The sequence below is a fragment of the Bombina bombina genome, chromosome 3 (assembly GCF_027579735.1).
Source record: "Bombina bombina isolate aBomBom1 chromosome 3, aBomBom1.pri, whole genome shotgun sequence".
NCBI lineage: Eukaryota > Metazoa > Chordata > Amphibia > Anura > Bombinatoridae > Bombina > Bombina bombina.
Window position 1 is genome coordinate 1,187,676,982 of NC_069501.1, and position 17,850 is coordinate 1,187,694,831.

The window sequence follows — 17,850 nt, forward strand, 5'->3', positions numbered from 1 at the left end:
CTGTTCATCAATGTATATTTTTTGACTGTTATATATGTGTTGAACCCTTTTGCAGGGGTTAAACACACAGATCTATGCAAGAAATAATGCAATAATAAAATGTTCTAATAATGCATTTACTAGGACACTAGGTTGCGGTTTAGGCACAATTTTTTATATGTAGCAAATAAAAGGATTTAAAAGGGACATTGAAACCAACATTTTTTTCTATCATGATTCAGATAGAGCAGCAATTTTAAGCAACTTTCTAATTTACTCCTATTATCAATTTTTCTTCGTTCTCTTGCTATCTTTATTTGAAAAAGAAGGCATCTAAGCTTTTTTTGGTTCAGTACTCTGGACAGCACTTTTTATTGGTGAATTAATTAATCCACCAATCAGCAACAACCCAGGTTGTTCAACAAAAATGGGCCGGCATCTAAACTTATATTCTTGCATTTCAAATAAAGATAGCAAGAGAATGAAGAAACATTGATAATAGGAGTAAATTGGAAAGTTGCTTAAAATGTCATGCTCTATCTGAATCACGAAAGAAAAAATTTGGGTCCAGTATCCCTTTAAGTCTGTCCTTAACCCCTTAGTTACCAGAGCACTTTTCCATTTGTTGTCCGTTTGGGACCAAGGCTATTTTTACATTTCTGCTGTGTTTGTGTTTAGCTGTAATGTTCCTCTTACTCATTTACTGTACCCACACATTATATACCGTTTTTCTCGCCATTAAATGGACTTTCTAAAGATACCATTATTTTCATCATATCTTATAATTTACTATTAAAAAAAATTATAAAATAAGAGGAAAAAAATGGAAAAAAAACAATTTTTTCAAACTTTGACCCCCAAAATCTGTTACACATCTACAACCACCAAAAAACACCCGTGCTAAATAGTTTCTAAATTTTGTCCTGAGTTTAGAAATACCCAATGTTTACATGTTCTTTGCTTTTTTTGTAAGTTATAGGGCAATAAGTACAAGTAGCACTTTGCTATTTCCAAACCACTTTTTTTCAAAATTAGCGCTAGTTACATTGGGACACTGATATCTGTCAGGAATACCTGAATATCCATTGACATGTATATATTTTTTTTTAGAAGACATCCCAAAGTATTGATCTAGGCCAATTTTGGTATATTTCATGCCACCATTTCACCGCCAAATGTGATCAAATAAAAAAAAAATGTTCACTTTTTCACAAATTTTTTCACAAACTTTAGGTTTCTCACTGAAATTATTTACAAACAGCTTGTGCAATTATGGCACAAATGGTTTTAAATGCTTCTCTGGGATCCCCTTTGTTCAGAAATAGCAGACTTATATGGCTTTTATGTTGCTTTTTGGTAATTCGAAGGCCGCTAAATGCCACTGCGCACTACACGTGTATTATGCCCAGCAGTGAAAGGGTTAATTATGGAGCATGTAGAGAGCTTTTAGGGATAATTTTAGCTGTAGTGTAGTAGACAACCCCAAGTATTGATCTAGGCCAATTTTGGTATATTTCATGCCACCATTTCACCGCCAAATGCGATCAAATTAAAAAAAACGTAAAATTTTTCACAATTTTAGGTTTCTCACTGAAATCATTTACAAACAGCGTGTGCAATTATGGCTTAAATGGTTGTAAATGCTTCTCTGGGATCCCCTTTGTTCAGAAATAGCAGACATATATGGCTTTTATGTTGCTTTTTGGCAATTCGAAGGCCGCTAAATGCCACTGCGCACCACACGTGTATTATGCGCAGCAGTGAAGGGGTTAATTAGGGAGCATGTAGGGTTAATTTTAGCTGTAGTGTAGTAAACAACCCCAAGTATTGATCTAGGCCCATTTTGGTATATTTCATGCCACCATTTCACCGCCAAATGCGATCAAATTAAAAAAAACTTTAAATATTTCACAATTTTAGGTTTCTCACTGAAATTATTTATAAACAGCTTGTGCAATTATGGCACAAATTGTTGTAAATGCTTCTCTGGGATCCCCTTTGTTCAGAAATAGCAGACATATATGGCTTTGGCGTTGCTTTTGGGTAGTTAGAAGGTCGCTAAATGCCGCTGCGCATGACACGTATATTATGTCTAGCAGTGAAGGAGTTAATTAGGTAGCTTGCAGGGTTAATTTTAGCTTTAGTGTAGAGATCAGCCTCCCACACCTGACACATCCCACCCCCTGATCCCTCCCAAACAGCTCCCTTCCCTCCCCCACCCGACAATTGTCCCCGCCATCTTAAGTACTGGCAGAAAGTCTGCCAGTACTAAAATAAGTTTTTTGGGGGGTTTTAGGTTTTTTTTTTTAAAAAAAAAAAAAAAAAAAAGTGTCTGCTGTGTAGGACCCCCCTTAGCCCCCAACCTCCCTGATCCCCCCCAAACAGCTCTTTAACCCCCTCCCCCCCCCCCCTCTGCCTTTATTGTGCAGCATATTGGGTACTGGCAGCTGTCTGCCAGTACCCAGTTTGAAAAATAATAATGCATTCTAATTTGTTTTATTTTATTAAATATGTTCTTTATTTCTGTAGTGTAGCTGCCCCCCCCTCAACATCCAACCCCCCACCCTCTCCCAGATGCTTTGATTTTCAAATCCCACCCTCCCCAGTCCTCTCTCCCACCCTCCAGATCTACAGCATATTGATGCTGAAACAGATCTCACGTGCACGCGCCCGCACAAGATCCCTCCCCCCTCCTCCACCAATGACTGACCACCCGCCTCCCTGGATGAGCTCCCACCCACCAACGATAACGGCCATCGATATCCGATGCAGAGAGGGCCACAGAATGGCTCTCTCTGCATCGGATGGCTAAAAACAGTTATTGCAGGATGCCTCAATATTGAGGCATCACTGCAATAACATGAAAGCAGCTGGAAGCTATCAGGATCGCTTCCACTGCTTTCAAAGACCAACGACGTATGGGGTACGTCCTTGGTCATTAACTGCATTTTTTTGCAGGACGTACCCCATACGTCGTTGGTCGTTAAGGGGTTAAATTGATGGTAAACTTTAGGTAACCTAAATCAATATATGCAATACGTGTCACTGTACAAGTGTAAAATCTACCCTTTTCCCCCTTTAAGCATTTGTTAAATGGTTAAATTCTGTTCCAAGAACAAATACTCCATTTCACTCTTTTCTTCCAGCCCACTGGAAACTTTTTTTTATTTTATTTATTTTTTAGCTGTGACGTTCACTGCTCACCGCTAAAAAAAAAGGCTGGCAGAGGAGAGTGAATAGGTTCTAAATCTAGAAACTGAATTTAACCATTTAATCAATGCTTAAAAAAGGGGAGGGGGTGTGATATAAACTTGTAGAGCGACAAGTATTACATATATTAATTTAGGTTACCTAAAGTTTACAATCACTTTAAAATGCATCTAATGCGACTCTTTATATAGGGAAAAATGCTAAAGTAGCTTACGTCTGTCTCCATTGTACATGTCTTCAAAAGCCGACTCAAGCTCTCTCTGCCAGTCCTCTTTGATCTCAACTCGCCTGTAAGCCGGTTCGAATAACTGTCGAGGCACCTGTGCCACAATCTGTCTCCTCCGGGACAAATCATCTTGTTGCATTTGTTCTAGTTCTTTCAGCAGTTTCTCCCGGTCCTTTGAACACAGACAATTATAGCCCATCTGGTTTAGGGTAGCTAAGAAGATGTGTACAAAAAAAAAAAAAAAAAACCTATGTCCCTAGATATAACTGGAGATGTAATCACAGTCACAGCACAGTAAGCTCATACAAATACACAAAAACTAAAAATTATTATGCAAATGTTGAGTGGAATGAATAATAGTGAATCTTCATAAAATGACAAGTTGACATTTATTTCTAGAAGAGTTTGTTATTCCATGAGCTCTATCACAATGATCAGAAGCATTGCTGGTTGCGTCCGTGCACCATATTGTTTCTCTTACCTGAGTTAAATGAACCATTTTCAAGGCATGGATCCCACGGAGGTTTGCCTTCTCCGCCTGCTCTCGCCTTTCTCTCTCCTCCTCATTTTGTAAAGCATCTAAACGTTTAGCTTCCTCTTCAGCAGCGACCCTGGCATCTGGCTAGGAGGAAACAAAAACGTGAACAAGGAAACAGACAACAGCTTGATACGTTGGTAATTAAACAGCAATTTATTAGAGTATTTTATTGCATCGTCCGGCAGATAAAGGGGTAAGCACATAGTTAAAGCCACATACTTAGCACTCTGCTACCTATCCACTCTATCTACTACTACAAGGCTGGTAAATTGATGAAGAGTAGCATAAGCATGTAACTAAGATCTGGCCGTATCATCTCTCTCTACTTATTTTTTTACTAACCTTTACATAAATTAATTTTAAATTATTGAATCATTTATCTAGAATATAAATTATTAATATATATTTTTTTATTAATGTTTAACAATAACAAAATAACTTTTTATATATTTTAATAATTTTTAACTAAACAAAGCTAAAGAAAGAACCATCTGAAATGTAAATTTATTTAATAATAATGGACATTCCTTGAAACATAAGCTATTATCCTTTTTCTAAAGTAAAATACACGAATAGTGATAGGCGACAATGTTTTTTTAATCTCATCTCTAAGAGTAATAACATCTTTCTGCTTTGTTGTGTAATAAAAAAGGTAAAACTTACAGAAATAAATATTGGTACTACAAGTATTGCAGAAAACACGAACATAAATAAAAATGATGGCATTGTGTTTATTTTCTGGAAAATGTCATACAGCTAAATAATGAATAGACTGAGGCTCGTCACAGAAACATGAAAACTCAGGACATAAAAAAAAAAAAAAAAAAAAAGGAGGATGTGGTGTCAGCAGTTGTGAAACAGGGATAAACATATACCAATATTATCGTAGTATGGGATTACTGCTCTAAATAGCCCTTTAATGCTTTATAGTTATTTCTCAAATCAGAAGAGTCCTCTTCCCTTGTAATAGACCATAAACTAAGTTACACATTGCTCTACAGCAGCGTAAAACATAACATAATAGCTTGTTACTACATTACCCTGTCTGAGATGTCTCGCCTAAAATAACCCTCAAAACACACATCTCTTGCTTATAATTATCAGGCGCTAAATAGTTTAGGTTATTGTTTGGATATCAAATTATAAGTTACCATTAGATAGTTAATAGTTTACCATTTAGATAGTTTTAGATTTAATTTACCCTCAGAATAAAGTATTTCATTTGGCTTTAATATTTTACTTTTAATTTCCTTTACTGCTTATTCTTACTGAGGGCACACTGATTTACACTTGTAAATAATATTGGAATAGTGTACTACCATGATGGTCCATGAGTGATGTTTTATTTCATACTTCTCCCCTACACCTCTATGAGGCATCTTATTCAGAATCTAAAGAGGGTCATCAACATTTATAAAGAGGACTTCTATATGCGTTAGTTAAAATATGTTGAATTTTGTTTTTCTACATTATATATGCTCACCTTTTTTTTTTACATATGTTCTAGTCAGGTCCAAGAGTGAGCCTTCACATTTACAAGGGAGGTTCTTTATGTTTACTTGATTAAGTATGAAAACTCGAGGTCAGTTATATTATTGCAATTTAAATCCGTGTGACGTTATTGTCATTCTTTATATACTATTGATGCATAACTGAATGTCTTGATTCTTGACTCACCTGCTCAATATCCATCTCCCGGTCCACATGGGGTTCAAGAAGGTGGTAATGTGATACAGAGAAGTTGTCTACAGTAGATAATCTCACAGCTGGAAGTCTTTTCACAATTTCAATGTTCTGATTACAATAAATAAAAATTAACACAGTAAAAGCAGAAGAGTAGTAAAATAATTAGGTTGTCATTAAGATTTTTTTGTCACAAAATATGAACAGAATAGCACAACAGCACACACTTATGTACAGTGGGACCTCGTTTACGAATTTAATTCGTTCTCCGGGACGTTTCGTATTGCGAAAAATTCGTAAACCGAAACACGGTTTCCCATAGCAATGCATTGAAAACCAATTAATGCGTTCCGGAGGTGAGAAAAAAAGTCAAATAAAGGCTCCAAAACCTGCTGCAAATGGCTCCAATGGCTCCAAAAGGCTCCACAACTTGCTGCAAATGGCTCCAAAAGGCTCAACAACTTGCTGCAAATGGCTCCAAAAGGCTCAACAACTTGCTGCAAATGGCTCCAAAACCTCTCCAACACCTCCACACTGCTACCCACACTTCAGTATGCAGGGGCAAACCGGGACACTAGTTTCGTATTGCGAAAAAAAATCGTAAACCAAGGGGCAAACCGGGACACTTGTTTCGTATTGCGAAAAAAAATTCGTAAACCGAAATTTCGTTTTCCGAGTCGTTCGTTAACCGAGGTCCCACTGTATTTATAATTTGGAAACTTCAAGTACGCTAAGAAATTGACAAGTCACTGCATCATGTGACAGCCATAGGCCAATCACAAAATGCATATACGTATATTCTGTGAATCTTGCACATGCTCAGCAGATGCTGGCGCCTCAGAAAGCGTGCATATAAAAAGATTGTGCACATTTAGATAATGGAAGGGATTTCGAAAGTGGTTTAAAATTGCGTGCTCTTTCTGAATAATGGTTTTATTTTGACTTGAGTGTAACTTAGCATTAAAAAAGCAAGATGTAATTTAAAAAAAGACAGGGCAGGTCGTTGAGCAGCTAAATCATGATTGTTTTTTTAATTAAGGGGAACAATAAGAATACAGTAGAAGCAGGTTTTTAGTTTTACAATAGTGTGAGTTTACTTTGCACTATGTAAAACATTGGATTTTTTTATAGCCACTACAATTTTATACTGTACTGAATGTTTTTAGTATTAAAGGAATATGAAACCCCAAATTAGTCTTTTAGCACTCAGATATGATTTCAAACAACTTTCTAATTTACTTCTATTATCAATTATTCTTTGTTCTCTATCTTTTGTAGAAAAACAGGGACATAAGCTTAGGAGCCAGCCCATTTCTGGAGCACTATTGCAAGAATGTTATCCATTTGCAAGAGCACTAGATGGCAGCACTATCTCCTGCCGTGTAGTGCTCCAAGTGCCTACCTAGGTATCTCCAACACAGAATATCATGGGAATGAAGAATAATTGACAATAGTAAATTAGAAACATTCTTAAAATGTTGTACTCTGAATCACAAAAGAACATTTTTGGGTTTTAGATCCCTTTACAAAACAACCAATTAATTGCACATTTGACACAGTAAAAAACGTAAAAGGTGCCAGGCTTTGTTGCAGGCTATTTTAAAGTGTTGCAGTTTTATTTTATTATTAAATGGTCATGTCTATCTTAAACGGACAGTCTACTCCAGAATTGTTATTTAAAAAAAGATAATCCCTTTATTACCCTTTCCCCAGTTTTGCATAACCAACACCGTAATAATACACTTTTTACCTCTGCGATTACCTTGTATCTAAGCCTCTGCAGACTGCCCCCTTAATTCAGTTCTTTTGACAGAATTGCATTTAAGACAATCAGTGCCGACTACTAGGTAACGCCATTGGAGTGAGCACAATGTTATCTATATAGTCCACATGAACTAGAACTGTCTGGCTGTGAAAAACTGTCAAAATTCATTGAGATAAGATGCGGTCTTCAAGGGCTTAGAAATTAGCATATGAGTCTACCTAGGTTTAGCTTTCAACAAAGAATACCAATAGAACAAAGCAAATTTGATCAAAGTAAAATTGGAAAGTTGTTTAAAATTGCATGCCCTATCTGAATCATGAACATTTAATTTTTTACTAGACTGTCCTTAACACTATATTTTGTTAGGATGATGATGCTGCTGATGTGCAACCACTAGACTGGAACATACTGTAAGCAGCCAAGAACAGCTATTCTTTATGTATTCTTTTGCCTTAATACACAAAACACATGGGACCTGATTATCTAAGGCTCTGGTTTTGGATCTACATTGGAATATAATGTGCAAAAACAAACTCCAAAGATTTGGGGTGATTTCTCTTTATCCCGGCGAGTTTTAAATTATCAGGCCTGGAGTTTCAATCACGCTTCCTTTAGATGTTGTCTTGTGAGGGAGGTTTTATCCCCCACTCCACGTCTCAGGAAAACGAATTAAGATTATTAAAGTCAAACCCAAAACATTTTTCAATGCTTCAAATAGAGTATTTTTTAAATAAAAAAATATAACGCCCACAACAACTTTACAATGTATTTATATTATCAAATTTTCCTTCTCTAGGTATCCTTTGTTGGAAAGCAGATAGGTAAGCTCAGACGTGTGTCTTGAGCAATATATGGCAGCAGCTTTGCAATAATGCTTTTAAACGGGATATGAAACTCCATTTTGTTTTCTTTCATGCATCAGATAGAGCATACAATTTGAAACAAGTTTCCAATTTACTTCTATTATCAATTTCTCTTGGTATCCTTTGTTGAAGGAGCAGTAACTACTTGGACAAGAAGCATATATGTGCAGTCACCAATTAGCAGCTAGCTCCCACTAGTGCATTTCTACTCAGCAAGGTATGCTTTTTAACAAATGGATACTATTATATAAGAGGGAAATTGGAAAGTTGTATGCTCTATCTGAATCATAAAAGAAAAATTGTGTTTCATGTACCTGTAACAATGTTATACATTTGCAGGAGCACGAGATGCAGAAGCGTTTCACAAATTGCTGTCATGCAGTGCTCCAGATATGTGCACACTACCTACCTAGGTATGCTCTTCAACAAAGACCACAAAAAAAAAACAGAATTTATGCTTACCTTATAAATTACTTTTTCCAATGGTGTGTCCGGTCCACGGCGTCATCCTTACTTGTGGGAATATCTCTTCCCCAACAGGAAATGGCAAAGAGTCCCAGCAAAGCTGGCCATATAGTCCCTCCTAGGCTCCGCCCACCCCAGTCATTCGACCGACGGACAGGAGGAAAAATATAGGAGAAACCATATGGTACCGTGGTGACTGTAGTTAGAGAAAATAATTCATCAGACCTGATTAAAAAAACCAGGGCGGGCCGTGGACCGGACACACTGTTGGAGAAAGTAATTTATCAGGTAAGCATAAATTCTGTTTTCTCCAACATAGGTGTGTCCGGCCCACGGCGTCATCCTTACTTGTGGGAACCAATACCAAAGCTTTAGGACACGGATGAAGGGAGGGAGCAAATCAGGTTACCTAAACAGAAGGCACCACGGCTTGCAAAACCTTTCTCCCAAAAATAGCCTCCGAAGAAGCAAAAGTATCAAATTTGTAAAATTTGGCAAAAGTGTGCAGTGAAGACCAAGTCGCTGCCTTACATATCTGATCAACAGAAGCCTCGTTCTTGAAGGCCCATGTGGAAGCCACAGCCCTAGTGGAGTGAGCTGTGATTCGTTCAGGAGGCTGCCGTCCGGCAGTCTCATAAGCCAATCGGATGATGCTTTTAAGCCAAAAAGGAAAGAGAGGTAGAAGTCGCTTTTTGACCTCTCCTTTTACCAGAATAGACAACAAACAAAGAAGATGTTTGTCTGAAATCTTTTGTAGCCTTTAAATAGAATTTTAGAGCACGGACTACGTCCAAATTGTGTAACAAACGTTCCTTCTTTGAAACTGGATTCGGACATAAAGAAGGTACAACTATCTCCTGGTTAATATTCTTGTTAGAAACAACCTTTGGAAGAAAACCAGGCTTAGTACGTAAAACCACCTTATCTGCATGGAACACCAGATAGGGCGCAGAACACTGCAGAGCAGATAACTCTGAAACTCTTCTAGCAGAAGAAATAGCAACCAAAAACAAAAAACTTTCCAGGATAGTAACTTAATATCTATGGAATGTAAAGGTTCAAACGGAACCCCTTGAAGAACTGAGAGAACTAGATTTAGACTCCAGGGAGGAGTCAAAGGTCTGTAAACAGGCTTGATCCTAACCAGAGCATGAACAAATGCTTGAACATCTGGCACAGCTGCCAGTCTTTTGTGTAGTAAGACAGATAAAGCAGAGATCTGTCCCTTTAGAGAACTTGCAGATAATCCTCTCTCTAAACCTTCTTGTAGAAAGGAGAGAATCTTAGGAATTTTTATCTTATTCCATGGGAATCCTTTGGATTCACACCAACAGATATATCTTTTCCATATTTTATGGTAAATCTTTCTAGTTACCGGTTTTCTGGCCTGAACCAGAGTATCTATCACAGAATCTGAAAACCCACGCTTTGATAGAATCAAGCGTTCAATCTCCATGCCGTCAGCTGGAGGGAGACCAGATTTGGATGTTCGAGCGGACCCTGAACAAGAAGGTCCTGTCTCAAAGGTAGCTTCCATGGTGGAACCGATGACATATTCACCAGGTCTGCATACCAAGTCCTGCGTGGCCACGCAGGAGCTATCAAGATCACAGAGGCCCTCTCCTGTTTGATCCTGGCTACCAGCCTGGGAATGAGAGGAAACGGTGGAAATACATAAGCTAGGTTGAAGGTCCAAGGTGCTACGAGTGCATCTACTAGAGTCGCCTTGGGATCCCTGGATCTGGACCCGTAGCAAGGAACCTTGAAATTCTGACGAGACGCCATCAGATCCATGTCTGGAATGCCCCATAATTGAGTTAGTTGGGCAAAGATCTCCGGGTGGAGTTCCCACTCCCCCGGATGGAATGTCTGACGACTCAGATAATCCGCTTCCCAGTTTTCCACACCTGGGATGTGGATCGCAGATCGGTGGCAGGAGTGATCCTCCGCCCATTGAATTATTTTGGTCACTTCCTTCATCGCCAGGGAACTCCTTGTTCCCCCCTGATGATTGATATACGCAACGGCCGTCATGTTGTCTGATTGGAATCTTATGAATCTGGCCTTTGCTAGCTGAGGCCAAGCCCTGAGAGCATTGAAGATCGCTCTTAGTTCCAGAATGTTTATCGGGAGAAGAGACTCTTCCCGAGACCATAGTCCCTGAGCTTTCAGGGATTCCCAGACCGCGCCCCAGCCCACTAGACTGGCGTCGGTCGTGACAATGACCCACTCTGGTCTGCGGAAGCTCATTCCCTGGGATAGATGGTCCAGGGTCAGCTACCAACGGAGTGAATCTCTGGTCTTCTGATCTACTTGAATCATTGGAGACAAGTCTGTATAGTTCCCATTCCACTGTTTGAGCATGCATAGTTGTAATGGTCTTAGATGAATTCGTGCAAAAGGAACTATGTCCATTGCTGCAACCATCAACCCTACTACTTCCATGCACTGCGCTATGGAAGGACGTGGAACAGAATGAAGAACTTGACAAGTGCTTAGAAGTTTTGACTTTCTGACCTCTGTCAGAAAAATCCTCATTTCTAAGGAATCTATTATTGTTCCCAAGAAGGGAACTCTTGTTGACGGAGACAGAGAACTTTTTTCTATGTTCACCTTCCATCCGTGTGATCTGAGAAAGGCCAGAACGATGTCTGTATGAGCCTTTGCTTTTGACAGGGACGACGCTTGTATTAGAATGTCGTCCAAGTAAGGTACTACTGCAATGCCCCTCGGTCTTAGAACCGCTAGAAGGGACACTAGTACCTTTGTGAAAATCCTTGGAGCAGTGGCTAACCCGAATGGGAGGGCCACAAACTGGTAATGTTTGTCCAGAAAAGCGAACCTTAGGAACTGATGATGTACTTTGTGGATAGGAATATGTAGGTACGCATCCTTTAGATCCACAGTAGTCATAAATTGACCTTCCTGGATAGTGGGTAGAATCGTTCGAATGGTTTCCATCTTGAACGATGGTACCCTGAGAAATTTGTTTAGAATCTTCAAATCCAAAATTGGTCTGAAAGTTCCCTCTTTTTTGGGAACTACGAAAAGATTTGAATAAAATCCCATTGCTTGTTCCTTTATTGGAACTGGGTGTATCACTCCCATCTTTAACAGGTCTTCTACACAATGTAAGAACGCCTGTCTCTTTATTTGGTTTAAGGATAAGCGAGACATGTGGAACCTTCCCCTTGGGGGTAGTTCCCTGAATTCCAGAAGATAACCCTGAGAAACTATTTCTAGTGCCCAGGGATCCTGAACATCTCTTGCCCAAGCCTGAGCAAAGAGAGAGAGTCTGCCCCCTACTAGATCCGGTCCCGGATCGGGGGCTACTCCTTCATGCTGTTTTGTTAGCAGCAGCAGGCTTCTTGGCCTGCTTACCCTTGTTCCAGCCTTGCATCGGTTTCCAGGCTGGTTTGGGTTGTGAGGCATTACCCTCTTGCTTAGAGGATGCAGAATTAGAGGCCGGTCCGTTCCTGAAATTGCGAAAGGAACGAAAATTAAACTTATTCTTGGCCTTGAAAGGCCTATCTTGTGGAAGGGCGTGGCCCTTTCCCCCAGTGATGTCTGAGATAATCTCTTTCAATTCTGGTCCAAATAAAGTTTTACCTTTGAAAGGGATGTTAAGCAATTTTGTCTTGGATGCCACATCCGCTGACCAAGACTTTAGCCAAAGCGCTCTGCGCGCCACGATTGCAAACCCTGAATTTTTCACCGCTAATCTAGCTAATTGCAAAGCGGCATCTAAAATAAAAGAGTTAGCCAACTTAAGTGCGTGAACTCTGTCCATAACCTCCTCATATGGAGTCGCTCTACTGAGCGACTTTTCTAGTTCCTCGAACCAGAACCACGCTGCTGTAGTGACAGGAACAATGCACGAAATGGGTTGTAGAAGGTAACCTTGCTGTACAAAAATCTTTTTAAGCAAACCCTCCAATTTTTTATCCATAGGATCTTTGAAAGCACAACTATCCTCGATAGGAATAGTAGTGCGCTTGTTTAGAGTAGAAACTGCCCCCTCGACCTTAGGGACCGTCTGCCATAAGTCCTTTATGGGGTCGACCATAGGAAATAATTTCTTAAATATGGGGGGGGGGACAAAAAGGTATGCCGGGCTTTTCCCACTCCTTATTCACTATGTCCGCCACCCGCTTGGGTATAGGAAAAGCGTCGGGGTGCACCGGAACCTCTAGGAACTTGTCCATCTTGCATAATTTCTCTGGAATGACCAAGTTGTCACAATCATCCAGAGTAGATAACACCTCCTTAAGCAGTGCGCGGAGATGTTCTAATTTAAATTTAAATGTCACAACATCAGGTTCAGCTTGTTGAGAAATTTTTCCTGAATCTGAAATTTCCCCATCTGACAAAACCTCCCTCATGGCCCCTTCAGATTGGTGTGAGGGTATGACAGAACAATTATCATCAGCGCCCTCCTGCTCTTCAGTGTTTAAAACAGAGCAATTGCGCTTTCTCTGATATATAGGCATTTTGGATAAAATATTTGCTATGGAGTTATCCATTACAGCCGTCAATTGTTGCATGGTAATAAGCATTGGCGCGCTAGATGTACTAGGGGCCTCCTGCGTGGGCAAAACTGGTGTAGACACAGTAGGAGATAATGTAGTATCATGTTTACTCCCCTCATCTGAGGAATCATCTTGGGCAATTTCATTATCTGTGGCAGTACTGTCCTTACTTTGTTTGGACGCTATGGCACAATTATCACACAAATTTAAATGGGGAGACACATTGGCTTTCATACATATAGAACATAGCTTATCCGAAGGCACAGACATGTTAAAAAGGCTTAAACTTGTCAATAAAGCACAAAAACCGTTTAAAACAAAACCGTTACTGTCTCTTTAAATTTTAAACAGAAAACACTTTATTACTGAAAAAGTATGAAGGAATTGTTCAAAAATTACCACCACAGTGTCTTAAAGCATTAAGAGTATTGCACACCAATTTTCAGAGCTTTAACCCTTAAAATAACGGAACCGGAGCCGTTTACAAATTTAACCCCTATACAGTCCCAGCTATAGCTTTTGCTGTGACCTAACCAAGCCCAGAGGGGAATACGATACCAAGTGACGCCTTCTAGAAACTTTTCCAGCTACTTTCAGATCCTCACACATGCATCTGCATGTCTTGCTCTCAAAAACAACTGCGCAGTAATGGCGCGAAAATGAGGCTCAGCCTACAACTGGGAAGGCCCTCCCTGACTGGAAAAGGTGTCTAACATAGTGCCTGACGTTAAAAAACGTTCCCCAAGTTTATAAGTGTGAAATACCAGCATAAACATGTATAAAATGCCCAAAAAAAGCAATCGATTTTGCCCATAAAAGTGTCTACCAGTTTTATAGCCCATATTAAGCCCTTTATTCTGTTTGAGAAAATGGCTTACCGGTCCCCATGAGGGGAAATGACAGCCTTCCAGCATTACACAGTCTTGTTAGAAATATGGCTAGTCATACCTTAAGCAGAAAAGTCTGCTAACTGTTTCCCCCAACTGAAGTTACTTCATCTCAACAGTCCTATGTGGAAACAGCAAAGGATTTTAGTTACTATCTGCTAAAATCATCTTCCGCTCACAAACAGAATTCTTCATCTCTTTCTGTTTCAGAGTAAATAGTACATACCAGCACTATTTTAAAATAACAAACTCTTGATAGTAGAATAAAAAACTACAACTAAACACCACATACTCTTAACCATCTCCGTGGAGATGTTGCCTGTGCAACGGCAAAGAGAATGACTGGGGTGGGCGGAGCCTAGGAGGGACTATATGGCCAGCTTTGCTGGGACTCTTTGCCATTTCCTGTTGGGGAAGAGATATTCCCACAAGTAAGGATGACGCCGTGGACCGGACACACCAATGTTGGAGAAAATATTAAGCACATTTGATAATGCAAGTAAGCTGAAAACTTATTTTTTAAAACTGTATGCTTTTTCATGAATAAAATGTTAGGTTTCGTGCACCTTTAAGAGTAATCATCCAAAGAGGGAAAGATTACTGCAGTTTACTTCCTCCCCTGATAGAATTTATAAGTGATACAGATTTATATGGCATTTTGAAGAATGCTGTTTTCAATTCTTGATAAAAGCTTCATTAAGACCCTTGAAACAGTTTTCTAATACACATGAAAATGAATAAAACATACATTTTTTAATCTGAATCTGACACATTTTAAAATTAATTTATTTAAGTTTTTCAGGTCAAGTTTATTGAGGCGATATCTTAATATTTAAATTAGTTTACACAGACTTAGGGGCCTATCAAGCTCCGGATGGAGCTTGATGGCCCGTGTGTCTGGCGAGCCTACAGGCTTGCCAGAAACACAAGTTATGAAGCAGCGGTCACAAAGACCGCTGCTCCATAACCCTGTCCGCCTGCTCTGAGCAGGCGGATAGGAATCGCCAGAATTCAACCCGATCAAGTACGATCGGGTTGATTGACACCCCCTGCTGGCGGCCGATTGGCCGCAAGTCTGCAGTGGGCTGCGTGGCACCAGCAGCTCTTGTGAGCTGCTGGTGCAATGCTGAATACGGAGAGCGCATTGCTCTCCGCATTCAGCGATGTCTGTTGGACCGGATCCGCACTGTCGGATCAGGTCCGATAGACATTTGGTAAACAGGCCTCATAGAATCAATAACGCTCTTCACTCAATTTCTGACCATGCTTTCAACAAACTCAGCAACTGTATACAGTCATCTTTACTGTTAATTTAATATAAGACATGCTGTGTGCTCACCTCAAGTGGATCAGGCGGTGGCGGAGGAAGGCTTGCGATTTTTGCAGCACGCTCCTTTTCGATAGTAAGTGCTTTCTTACGAGCTTTAATCTGCCTGAATAAGAAGAAAAAGTTATATTTACAACACTGCATTTCTATCCAAGAATAAATAAGTATTATAAAAATGCAACCTGCTTTATAATAAAAAAAAATATGCTACAAAGATGATCATGGGGATAACTTTGGACCCTCTATTCATTGCTGGTATTTTGAAAGATTCTGGTTTTAGCAATTCAGATTTGGCGTCCGATTGCCTCTAGTAGCCATGTTTAAAGAATAAAAACATTTTAGTTTACTGAACAGAGTCAACTTAAAATTTAAAAATAGACACTTGGAGAAATAAATATATATATATATCACACACACATATACAGTACATTCACAGTATATAGCACACAGAGGAAGTTCAGCACTCACTTGCAAGCTCTCAGCTAAGATTAAAAACAAAACAGGAAGAGTTAGTTACCGCATCTGGCCAAATGGAACAAGCCCAGGTACCACATCAAGGTCTTGCCCAAAACCTGGGTCCCTAATGCAGCCATACAATGCAAGCTCTCAATCAAACTGGAAACAAGTCAAGGGTGCACAGGCAGCTGCACGGTCTCCAGAGCTGCACTGTGCCCAAAGTCCCAGGCAGTTAACCCCAGACATGTCTGGGTGCAAGGCCCATAGGGAAAATTACAAAACAAATTAATACAGCACACAGAAGAAGTCCAGCACTGACTTGCAAGCTCTAAACTAAGATTAAAAGCAAAAATGGAAGAGTTAGATACAGCATCTGGCCAAATTTTCCCTCTGGGCCTTGCACCCAGACCTGTCTGGGGTTAACTACATGGAACTCTGGGGACATTGCAGCTGCCCGAGAGTGCTATTAAGCACCCAGGGCTGTGCATGTTGCAGGGTCATAGGATGTATACCCAGTCCAGTCTGAGAGTGCAGTCCCCTTCTGTGTTTTGTATATGCCTAGGGTGATTATATAAGCTTGTGCACCATTGACTTGTTCCCAGTTTGATTGAGAGCTTGCATTGTTTGGCTGGTTTAGGGACCAAGGTTTTGGGAGAGACCTTGACATGGTACCTGGGCTTGTCCCTTTTGGCCAGATGAGGTAACTAACTCTTCCATTTTTGCTTTTAATCTTAGCTGAGAGCTTGCAAGTGAGTGCTGAACTTCCTCTGTGTGCTGTATTAATTAGTTTTGTAATTTTCTCTCTGGGCCTTGCACCCAGACCTGTGTGGGGTTAACTGCCTGGGACTCTGGGAACAGTGCAGCTACCTGAGAGTGCTATTGAGCACCCAGGACTGTGCATGTTGCAGGGTCATATAATGTGTACCCAGTACAGTCTGAGAGTGCAGTCTATACCTATTTAAGATAGTGATAGACCCCATGACGGTAACTATGACTACGGGTAACACCTGAAACGTGTCAGTGACGGCATCGGGCCGAGGTTGTAGCCTTTAGCTCTTTTAACAAGACAGTAGCTGTTTGGTACGTTACACAACTGGTGTGTTCAATGTTTTTAAATATTCAATAAAGATTCCCCTTTTACTATTTCTTTGGAGCCGGTCTGGGTTTTTCAAGTTGTGGAAGTCTCCTCCCGTGTTTTGTATATTTATTCATGAAAGGCTTAATATTAGAGGGACAATAAACTCATACAAGCAGCTGAAGTTCTATGTATTTAAAACTCTTGTAAGAACACCCTTTCAAATGGGCTTGGCTCTCACACTGGCACTGGAAGATGGATTACTGCTGAATTTTTACATAGCTTTTCAAATAAAGATACCACGAGAATGAAGTAAATTTAATAAGAGTAAATTAGAAAGTGGCATGCTCTATCTGAATAACGAAAGAAAAAAATTGTTGGTTGTGTCCCTTTAAGCTGCTGCCATATATGCAGCATACATGCACAAGCTCATGAGACTGAAATAAATTATGGGTTTTGTGTCCCTTTAATTAGTTCATAGGATAGCCTTATGAGTATTACAGGCATTCTTGAAGTTGCCCAGTGTTCGTCTTTCCCATTTCCCAACTCTTATGAAAGTTTATATCATGCATAAACCATCCTTTCTGTGCTCCCACAAATTACTCCAGAGTTGCTGCCCTTCATGAGATATGACCCCTTGCTCTGGTGTTCCTCGTTTGGTGAAATACATTTTAAACTTTATTGCATCTCTTAATGCACTGTTCAGCAAATGAAAGAATGTTCCTGGCAAGGGGTGTAAACATCCATTCATAAGACGCTCTATATGACAAAAGGCATTTAGCTACTAAAAACAGACAGACATTCTATTTTCAAGTGACAGTCAAAAGGAAACTTTCATGATTCCGAT

General features: G+C 39.8%; 1 protein-coding gene across 1 annotated transcript in view; it reads right to left on the reverse strand.

The window, feature by feature from the left end:
* CEP295 (centrosomal protein 295) overlaps positions 1-17,850 on the reverse strand; it is a 287,500-nt gene that overhangs the window by 255,527 nt on the left and 14,123 nt on the right. The window contains exons 5-8 of the mRNA XM_053708621.1: positions 15,485-15,578; positions 5,631-5,747; positions 3,897-4,037; positions 3,404-3,587 (exon numbers count right to left, since the gene is read on the reverse strand). Coding sequence (XP_053564596.1) covers positions 3,404-3,587; positions 3,897-4,037; positions 5,631-5,747; positions 15,485-15,578 — 536 coding nt within the window. The remainder of the gene's footprint in view (positions 1-3,403; positions 3,588-3,896; positions 4,038-5,630; positions 5,748-15,484; positions 15,579-17,850) is intronic.